The following is an 11,045-nucleotide window of genomic DNA, read 5'->3' as shown; positions in this document are numbered from 1 at the left end:
TGAAGGAATGACTGATTGTAACCTGATGTGTGACCCTGACAGGCGGTGCTGATGTCGGCTGTGGCTCGGTGCTGTCAGAAGCTGCTGTAGTGCTTTTTGTTAGCTGTTTTGCCAGAGGGTGAGGTCATTTTGTACCTGACTGGGAACAAAGTGAGGCAGGGTCAGGTTATTGTCGAGGGGCGAGGCTGGAGCAGGAACCGGCCAGGAGCCGGGGGTACAGCCCAAAGCTCCCCCTGCTACCAGCCAACACCAGGCACCTGAGTCATGTATTTTCCTGATACAACAGACTCTCTTCTTTCTTGGATGCTTTGGTCACTTGGAAAATAACAAGTGAGATGGTGTGTGCATATATTTGTTTTTAATTACAATATCTGGAGGGTGGAAGTATATCTATTAAAGTATTAATTTTGTATTTTCGTGAGGTACAGAATCGTTATTGTCTCATCGTTCTTGCTGTTCCACCCAGGCTGGCTCAGGCAAGCCACTGCTCCTGTCTCGCTGTGTGTACACCAGCACTACCAACAGCAGGGGTTTTGTACCACTGTGAAATGGAGTAGACAAAAAAGTAGACTTGCAGGAGTGAGATTGACTGTGGCAAGTCATGTTTAACACGTTTCGTGTTTTCCCCGTGACAGCTAAAAGAGACTAGAAAGCTGTTGTGGTATAACAGCTCGGGAGCTACAGGATGTGCTCGTACCTGAGGGCAACCCATGGTCTGGTTCGTCCCCAAGTTCATTCTGTTAACTGTATTTCACACTGTATACATCCTCAGTGATTTGTTTTGTTTTGTTTTTTTTTTCAGCAGAAAAAAAGTTAATTGGCACAAATTTTCTGTTTTGCAGAGTGTTTAGACAGATGATGGTGTGTTCCTGCTCTCCCTCCTGGAGTGGTTGCAAAGATGAGGACTGCAGCTGTGAAGCAGAGGGATGAAGCTCTCTGTGGTCTGGTCAGCATCCACAGTGCTGGGATACACACAGAGAACCGAGGAGGGAATTCCTTGGATCTGTTTTTTTCAATTTTTACAGCCTTTTTGGAACGGGAAGGTAAAGTTGTGATTAAATTCTGATTTTCACTAAAGAAGGGAAAAGAGCGGTCTTACTAACTTGACGTAACTAACTTGGAGCCCTAGTGAAGTTAAGGCAGTTTTTGGTTTTCACATGAGGCAGCTCGTCAGGTTGAACACTGTTCACAGATACTTAGATTTTTAAGGCTGGAAGTGATCAATAGGTTGCTTGTTTTAACCTGTATAATGTGTGACTTCATCAGAATTTATCTCAGTAACATGTTCAAATAAACACTCTAAGATGAGCCAGCTTGGATGGCTGACATCGAGAAAGAAAGAACGTGTCACTGTCCTTGGCAGGGAAGCATTTCCCATCGCAGGAAATGGCTTCTTAAATTTAAGTGCTCAATTTCCAACGTGATTTTTCCCTTATGTATATATGTGCATATAACCTCACTCACGAAGGATTTTATTCATAGATTGGTCCAGGCCGGAAGGGACCTCCAAAGGTCATCTAGACCTCCCCACGCTCAGCAGGGACACCCCCAACTAGACCAGGTTGCCCAGGGCCTCGTCGAGCTTCACCTTGAATATCTCCAGGGAAGGGACCTCAACCACCCCCCTGGGCAACCTGTTCCAGTGTTCCACCACCCTCAGAGTAAAGAACTTGTTCCTAATGTCTAATCTAAATCTCCCGCTCCCCAACTTAAAGCCATTGCCCCTCGTCCTGTCACTGCCGGCCTTTGTAAACAGACCCTCCCCAGCCTTCCTGTAGCCCCCCTCAGGTACTGGAAGGCCGCTATGAGGTCTCCCCGGAGCCTCCTCTTCTCCAGGCTGAACAGCCCCAACTCCCTCACTCTGTCCTCGTAGCAGAGGTGCTCCAACCCCCTGATCATTTTGGTGGCCCTCCTCTGGACCCGCTCCATCAGGTCCATGTCCTTTCTATATTGAGGGCTCCAGACCTGCACACAGTGCTCCAGGGGAGGTCTCACCAGAGTAAAGTGGCAGAATCACCTCTCTGGATCTGCTGGCAACACTTCTTTTGATGCAGCCCAGGATGTGATTGGCCTTCTGGGCTGCGAGAGCACATTGCCTGCTCATGTCCAGCTTCTCGTCCATCAGCACCCCCACGTCCCCTTTCCTCAGGGCTGCTTTCTAATACCTCATCCCCCAGGCTGTATTTATACTGAGGATTGTTCTGGCCCAGGTGCAGAACCCTGCACTTGCTTTTGTTGAACCTCATGAGGTTCATCTGGGCCCACCTCTCCAGCCTGTCCTGTTCCACCTGTGGACCTCAGCAACTTGCTTTAGTTAAGTCCTTGTAAGTGAGGTTTGTGCATGAGCTGCCTGGAGTTTGCTTTATAAACTCACTGATCACTTCTTTCCAGCGTGCACCTCTGGGTGTGATCTCCTGTTTAACCAAGAGACTCATCAATATTAGCCAAATCTTGCAGCCCTGTCCTTGAAGAGTCCTCTGCTGGCTGTCAACTAGAACTGGATCACTCTGGACAGATAATTAAGAAGAAAGGATGGTTATACTTGCCTTACAAGCATTTCTCAGGATACACGGGGGTCTGACCAGGTTCTGGAGAGCCCTTTCATGGTGACTGTGAGCAGCGGAGCGGCTGTTGGGGCTGCGGTGACCTTCCTGCCCTCAGAAGGAAGGGCTGAGGCTGGGCAGGTCCCACTCATGGCTCAGCATTGCTGTGGTGCCAGAGGTGCGTTTTTGGCTGCATATAGGTAAAACTGCAGTTTTTATAAGGTAAGTTCTTCCTTCTCAGCTAGAAATTCTGGCTATTGTTAAATGCAGCCATTGTAGCAGTGCACTCTATAGTTTGTAATTATCAGATCCTTGGTGTTCATCTTGCATTTACTTTACTTTTCTTAGATGAACTTCCAACATTCCGACCATTCTCCAAGGAGGAAGATTTGATGTTCCAAGTGTCACAGACTCCTTCCACCTCTGCTCCACCCTCTCTTCTGCCTTCTCTGATTCAAGACAGCTCAGAAGAAGATACTGATATCAGGACAATTATGCTGAAGGCCCATCCGTGAGTTTTAAGTTTAAGTAAGGGTGGGCACTCCGATGATAGCTTCCTTGTTTTTCCTCAGAATTTCACAAAAATGTTACATTTGTGGTCCAGCTGCAGCAGACACAGAGCTTACCCAGTAGTGTTTGTGCTGTGCAGGGCGCACTGGTAGAACAGAGGGGTTTGAATCTCGCTTTACTTCTGTGAAAATGCTACTTTGGTATCATTGTGGCCAAAGAAATAATAATAAAAAATACAGATTATTCCTGTATAGGGTAATCGTTGTGGAACACCTATATGACGCGCGGAAACAAACCTTACAACTCGCAGAGAGTTATAAAGCAGGTATGTTTATTGCGGCGCTGGGTGCAAGGGGGATTTCTCCTCCAAACTTGCACACCGGTTTGTAAAACAAGCGTCTATTTATGATGAAAAGCATACATATTCATTAATGTGGGCTGGGTTATTATAATTGATTCTAAGAAAAGGCGTTACTATTCTAATTATTTCTAGGAACTCATTATCATAAGTCTCCTCCCCTTGCCGCATGCGTACTGTCACCTGGTGGTCGTGGTTCGGGGTCTTCTGGAGGAAGGCTCGCGGTCTTCTTCACCGTGTACCTTCACCTTTGTCCCAGAATGCTGGGTTGGCCAGATCCCAAACTGCAAAACTAGTCCCGACCAGATGGACACCTTTCCCAGACAGTTGGGTCCCTCCTTAGCATGCAGGCTGCTCCCGCTATCTTAGACACAAGGCCATTTCTTTATCTTGGAATGCTGGGCTCCGAGCTTTGTTCTTTCCCAGGCTGTACTAAATTCACACTAACAACCTTTAACCATTCATTTTCTGAATCATATATGGTTTCCATCATTCTTGAGGATGTGTTACAATAGATGGGATACAAGTCCTGTAGCACAGCAGCTGTTACTGCAATAGATTAACCTCTTCCTCTTCTAAAAATGGGGGAGGAAGCGTGCCAGAAGGTGGGACGTGTGCAAGGTGATGTTCTGATCTGCAGAACCTTCACTCCGGGCACTGAAAACAACTGTTGGGTCTGCTGGGGAAGGTTAAACACAGACATAACGCTCTGTGAGAGCTGGAGCTTGCAGACAGTTAAATTAAGTTCCTAAGCCCTGCAGGCCTGTGAGTCACTTCACACCTCTTCCCCCTCATTAGCGCTAATGGGATCCATCCTCAGCTGCCACCGAGAGTGAATTATTGCTGAAGGTGAGTCAGAGGGATGGCTGAGTGCTCCATGCTGGAGTTGTATGCATGCTCCTTTAGGTATCAGTGTTTGTAACAAACCAGGGAGAGACTGAATGTTCACAAAGCTAAAGGTGGGGACACAGCTCAGGTTGGAGTGGCTTCTGTTGGTGTGGGGTGTTGTTAGAGGTATTGAGTTTAAATTTTAGTTTAAATTTAGTTTAAATTTTTAAAACAGGTACTAGTTTAAATTTGTCTGGAAGAGTGTCTGTGGCTGCTCTGCTTCTTTTTTTGGTTATAAAAGATAAATTAATTTTAAACACTTGACAGTATCCTTTTTAAAAGGAAATAAGCATTTATTTTATCATTATAGTTTCTAAATTTTCAAGTGCGTTCATCCTCTAACTTAGCTCTAATGCCTGGAATCATTCGCTGCCACGAGAAGCCCCGTTCCCAATGGAGTGTGTTACCATGCAGATCTCACTTGCACGCTTCTCCTCCCGCCTCAGGTCTGCCAAGGTTAGACCATCTTTGACAAAGGCCTCCAAATACAGCAGTCTCATCCTCAAAATATCTTCCTGGGATCCTTTTTTACTATAAACTAATTTGGCAATTTTGAGTATCAAAAAATTGCCAGCCTAAAATGCTGCTGATTGAGTGGACTTTCCCCCTGACCTAGGAAAGATACAAATTATGTGTACCGGTTAGGGAGCTATTTTCAGCTGCGTGGGCTGACTATTAAATTAGTGCTAACTTTGTTAATTCACTTTGGAAAGTGCTTTGAAAAGGAAACCTGTAGGGTAACCTCTGATTTGCCTTTCCTACTGTTCATTTGCATTTGTTTCAGCATGAATCTTGCTTTTCTTTGTATCGTGGCTCAGAAAGTCCTATTTTTCCAGGCCTGAACTCTGCAGCAGGGTCAGACGTTATCTCACCTGGACAGATGAACTTCATGCTCTTTAATAACGTCGTAAAAGCGAGCGCTTTCAGCTTGGAGGGAGGGGAACGCCTTTCTGACTACAGGGAACAGAGTCATTGGGAAACAATATATGCAATAATCAGGCTGTGCTCTGCTAATTAATTCAGAATGCAAATTAATCCACAGAGGTGGCTTAGAGTGGCTGCATTAAGGCTGAACAAATGGTGTGCCACCACCCAAACAGGATCCAACTCCTCCTGTGGCTGCAAAATGTACAGTAAAGTCGAGTTGACCCTATTGTAGTGGAAAATCCTTGAATTGGTAAGTGTTAGGGGCTGGACGACTATTTTGGGAAAATGTCTCATGTGCCTGCTCTATTCTTGTGTTCTCCCCTAGGCATCACCTTCTGACCGCTCTCAGGAACAGGATGCTGAGCTACACAGACCTTTGTCTGACCCAGAATGGCTGCTTTTATTTTTTTAAATATTCTTGAATTCTATTAGGAAAAGGTGGTCACTCACTGGAAGAGGCTGCCCAGGTAAGTGGTCACGGCACCAAGCCTGTTAGAGTTCAAGGAGCATCTGGATGATGTTCTTAGTCGTATATTTTAATTTTTGGTAGCCCTGTGAGGAGCAGGGAGTTGGACTCGATGATCCTTATGGGTCCCTTCCAACTGGAGAGATTCTATGTGCCCGCTCCCACGCTTGGGCAAAAGGGGGGAGTCAGGATCATATGGTTATAGGGAGAGAAGGGCAGCAGCTGCCTTCAACAAAATTAGCTTAATCTGAATGCAAAAGTGTAGGAAAACCTTGGTATGGTTTATTTTACTTTGTGTTTGTGCAGACTAGAAGTGGGGCTTCACCAGATGACAGAGGAGATCTCTGCCAACAAAAAAGGCAACTTACCACTCTCCGTTGTGCCGTTTCTGGCATTTGATCTGTCTCCCCCTGTCACATGCGCTGGCCAAATCCCTTTGCTGTGTCAATGCCAGAAATAGGTAATTTTCTGTGAAATTAGTGAGCTGAACTGGCTCACTGAGAGGCTGAATAGTGCCAGACTCTGGGTGAAGCCCTGGAAAGCAGTGCCTGGGTGCATGGTGTCAGCCAGCTGATAGAGCAGCTCGGCTACTTCATGTAGCTTCAGACTGCGCACACAATTCAGCTCAGGTGACAGGCAATAACTTTTAAAGCTCTTTTAACTGAATTACTTTGATCCATGTGACCATACTGAGGCCAAAATCATCATTCCCAAGAGATCTTTTGCTATATTGAAACCTATCTCTTTTATGAGAATGTCACTAAAATTTTTAAAGACCCAGCTTGATTATTATATTATTTTTATTGCATTAAAATAAATCAGCAATGGCTTAATAGTTAACATTTGTCAAAATCCAGCAATCCACGGCAGCATGGCCAGCTCAGAAGAGCGTACCTCTCGAAGAGTCTGTGCTCTGTGTGCTGGCCTTGGGGGCCTCATTCTCCTGAGATGGCTGCTTCGAAGCAGGGTTTCTGTTCACACAGTGGAAATCTGGTTGTTAAGTTGGTCCTGAATAGACAAGCCTGGACTTTAGTCTGTGCAGCAGTGTCAGAGTGAGGAATGTACAGAGGTTCCACTGGTCCAACAGCAGTGCTGGATCCCAGCTCTGTGCAGGGGCTGGGAGCAGAGGCTCGGCGTGGCCAACCCAGACATCAGGTAGCCCTAAGAGATCTACTCAAGATTTATTAAGTGGCAGCAGTAGCTCCGGTGACCTGTGGGACTTGGAAATCCTTGTGCAAGGTTGCTGTTCCTCACCATTTGCTGTTGAAGCTTTTGCTGTACTTCCACAGTATTTATTTTTTTTGCATATAGAATCATAGAATGGCTTGGGTTGGACGGGATCTTAAAGCCCATCCAGTCCTACCTCCTGCCCTGGGCAGGGACACCTCCCACCAGACCAGGTTGCTCCAAGCCCCCTCCAACCTGGCCTTGAACCCCTCCAGGGATGGGGCAGCCACAGCTTCTCTGGGCAACCTGGGCCAGGGTCTCAGCAGGCACTAGGTCCCTGTTTGACCTAGGCTGCTTGCTTCATCACTTGTCATGGACCCGAGGGCTGCTGCAGAAGAACTGGATGTTCAGATCAGACGTCCTCGAAGAGACCTGGAATGTCTCATGCTGCTGCTCTTTGCTAGTGTAATCGAGGGCTCAGAGTGCACGGGGAAGAACGGCGCTGTGAGTTTGTGTAGTGCTGTAATTACCTGGGCTTTTATTCAGGTTAAGGCTGCAGGATGGGTATGCTTGTGGAAGTCCCTCTGCCTTAAGGGAGTGCAACCTTGACATGGTAAGATTGTGAAGTGTTTGTGTCATGTTCCTGAATTAGGTGGGTGCCCGGCCTGCATCTGTTCTGCAGGCTAGAAATGGCAAAAGGAAAAAAAAAAAAATAGGAAAAAAAAAATAGTTTATTGTGACCCATTGGTGCTATGGGGTCAGTGTCTCCTCAGCCTTCGGAGAGTGAATTAGACCCAGGGGTTGCTCTATTGCCAGTGTCCCCTGTAGCTGCTGTTTTCTCACTACAAAGGGTGACAGTGGGAGGCTCTGCCAGCCCCTGGAAGAACGTTTGGTACAGGATGTTTCTGGAGGGAGCAGGAAGCCCTGCTGTGCTTCAGAGGGGTCCCTTTCTGGATTACCCCAGGGGGTCTCCTTTACCAGGCACAGGGCAGGTGAGGGAAGCAGCCAGGCAGTTTCTGCAGCCTCAAGAGTGTTCAAGACAGGCAAAAATCTTTGAGAACTGAAAATAAAAGAAGAGCTTCTTGCTCTTCCACCTGAGAGAGCTCTGTGTGCTCTCTCCCAGTGAGGAGCTGATTCATGGAGCAGCTCTAATACAAATCACAGCCTAGTTGTAGCTGCCTTGGTCTGGACAGCTTCAGGCACGGTTTATCATTAGCAATAGAAAGGGGTGAGGGACAAGATGAACTGTTTTCAGAGTTCAGCAAGCGTGGCCCTGCTAAAAGATGGGCACGGGAACAAGTGGCTGTGCACGCAGGCTGTTCTGTGCCCTGCATTCCTTGTGAGTAGCCGAGGAGGTTTGTAACAGCGCCTGCTCACGTGGAATTCATTACAGATCCTTTGCCTGCCCTAAAAGTACTTGATGTGCTTTAAGCCACAGGCATCCTGATTCCTACGGCAGCGCCTCGGCAGTGCAGAGGCCAAGAATCAGCGTGGGTTAGTCCCTTTGCATGTTCAAATTGTTAATTTTCTGGGGAAGGGGAAGACAGAGAGATTTGGAAAAGGGATCAGGGAAAGAAATTCCCAAAGCTATGGGTGAAAAATGCCGAACACGTTGAGTACTCTAAAGATGCAAAGACAAAGTTCTTGTAAAGCTGGGTGTTGCAGAGACTCTGATGTCTCAGCAAAGCAGCAGTGCTGAGCTGTGTTTGGGGTCCCGTGCTGGCTGCAGGAGACCCCGCAGAAGGGACGGTTGGCTTTGGGCAGTGGGGCAGGAGCTCACGAGGCGTTTGCTGACATTGGGTCAACGCCAGTTTAATTCCCAGTGCAGCGTTCGCTCCCTGCTGGGAGCTGCAGTGTTGCAGGAGTGTGGATTCCCAAGTGCATCAGCCTGGAAAGCTCTGCCCGCGGTGTGAGCCGACGGAGCTGCTGTTCGGCAAAGGCAGCGGCAAGGACCGTGCTGGGGCAGGATGTGGGCGCTGCTGCGGATGGCTCCCAGGTTTTGGCGCCGAGAGAGGATGTGGAGACTCGGGGGTGTGAGCAGAGCAGGAGCGGTGGTTCTAAAGACACCCTTGCAGCAGGGGAAACCTTTCTTGGGTCCTGGATTGGAGAGGGATTTGGTAATCAGGCAGATGATCTCTGTTGGGTTCCTCAGTGGTATTTTTGAGGGAAGGATTCAGCTGTGCTCGCTGCAGAGGTGGTGGTGGGGACAGGAGTGCCCCAGCTGTTCCCCGTACTCCTTGCTTGCTGTAGACCCTGGTGGCGAGGGGCCTGCAGCCATCCTACCGCTGGGATTTGTGTGTGTGCCCTGTATGACAGACTTTGCTAATCCCACAAATCTGCTGTCAGGATTGCCCTGAAATAGCCCAAACCTTTTCCGTCCCAACCTTCCTACCATCTGGGAAGCCAGGTAATTTTTCTCAATCTGATTTAGTTTCCTTAGTTTCAAAGGAAAAACCCCCAGCTTCAGCCTTGTGTGTTTTCTGTGTGCATGTGTTACCCTTTTGCCTGGAATAACTGTCTGAGCACGTGTTTGGATTTGAATATCCAGCCAAAGGCAGATCCTAGTGCTGGCAAACTGAAATTTGTGTCTGAGAACTGTGTTAAATTTTAAAAGAAAGTCATTAACTCCCGAGGCAACCAGCTGAACGTGCGGTTTGCTGGAGACTCTAATAGAGGTGCAGGTTAAGGTCAGTCCCCAGGGGTTTGAATGTTAAGAGGGAAGTTAGAAAGAGTCAGCACCTCGCTGTTGGGAGCTGCTAGAGAAAGGGGCCATTGCATGCGCCACCACCACCATCCCTTCCCATGCAATTTAATTTGTAACTTCCTAGTACTGGAGCTCTGCTCCCTTGGGACACTTATATACTGTTTTTTTCCCCCTTCCTTTACAGCGGTGCCAAGGTCAAGGGCTCGTGGCAGCTAAATCACAGCTTGGGCGCAGGACAGTGGTGCTTGGACGTTGCTGGAGAGAGTGTCCATCCTGTGTGGGAGCCATGGAGCAGCCGGGAGAGCCGGGGCTCACACGTGAGTGCTCGGATGATTTCTCTGTTAGGTTTGCAGCGCTGCTCTGTCTCCTGGGTGCAGGATGGATTATGGCTGTGCAGGTGCCATGTTATCACTGCTGGAGGAGATGAGGGACAGTATCTCCCACGTGCCCTTTGCGGGGGGGTTGGAGATGCCCAGCTCCTTGTGGGATCATGTTTGACCTCGGGGCTCTCCCTTAGTGCCATGCCCTGGGGGATGGAGCAGACTTGAATCTGCTGGGTTTGAGAGTTAGGAGTGATTTTTTTGCAGACAGCAAGCACCAAATCTTTTGGGAGGAGGGTGTGGGTGACTCCCATGGCCTTGGAGTCCTGGAGTCTCACAGACTCCTCTTCACCTTTTCTGTTATTTTTTAATTTATTTTGAAAAGCACTATCTAATGGGGTTCTCTTACCCAAACCTATGAGACTGCCTGCTTTAGAGAGACAGTGCTTTTGTTACTGTCCTGTTTGTCTTCCTTTTATCTCTTATAAGCATTTTTCAATAAAGACTTGGAGAGGAGAGGCTTTGTGTGAGCCTGGGGAGCTCCTAGGAGACAAGGGGGCACATAAAACACCTCTCACCCCCTGCTGCATGTGCCAGGGAGAGCTGCAGGCTTGGCAGTCCTGAGAGGAACAGCACAAGCCATGGTCTTAATGCTGTCGTGGGGATGTGTTGTGAAGGGGACAAGGGCATGGCAAGGCTGGTAGATGCTCTGCTTGCACTAACAGAGGCTCAGGTACCTGGGATGGTGGGGTGGATCGTTTGTTTGTTCCCTCATTAGGACTGCTTGGTGTTGCGTGTCCTGTGGGATGAGATGTACTGTGCTGGTCAGTGATAGCTGGGGATGCTGTGCACTGAAACGTACAATCCCAGACTGTATTTTTTTTCAAGGCCAAGTAAATTTGCTGGGATTAAGCTTTAATTTTGATGGGTGGCAGATTGAGATCACTGGGAGTGTCAGGAAATGCATTCAGCTCAACAAATGAGGGGGAGAGTTTTTGATAAGCCTGAAGGGAGGAACATTTTGAAGTGCCTTAGAAATGAGCCTGTATACCTGAGCAGTGCCCGTCCCGCCTGTGTGCTGGTTCCTGATTGTCCAGGACACCATTTACTTGTGTCTGTGGTGCTTGGGCATCACCAGGGCTTCTGGGGGATGTGGCAAGGC

The 11,045-nt window shown here is 48.1% G+C and overlaps 1 protein-coding gene across 1 annotated transcript in view; it reads left to right on the top strand.

Moving 5' to 3' along the window:
- Window positions 1-9,849: 9,849 nt before the first annotated feature.
- RGS3 (regulator of G protein signaling 3) overlaps window positions 9,850-11,045 on the top strand; it is an 88,506-nt gene continuing 87,310 nt past the window's right edge. Inside the window, exon 1 of the mRNA XM_074161312.1 lies at window positions 9,850-9,880. Coding sequence (XP_074017413.1) covers window positions 9,850-9,880 — 31 coding nt within the window. The remainder of the gene's footprint in view (window positions 9,881-11,045) is intronic.

Source organism: Numenius arquata, chromosome 19 (assembly GCF_964106895.1).
Source record: "Numenius arquata chromosome 19, bNumArq3.hap1.1, whole genome shotgun sequence".
NCBI lineage: Eukaryota > Metazoa > Chordata > Aves > Charadriiformes > Scolopacidae > Numenius > Numenius arquata.
Note: the sequence above shows the minus strand (reverse complement) of the source record. Positions and strands in the feature narration are given on the sequence as shown.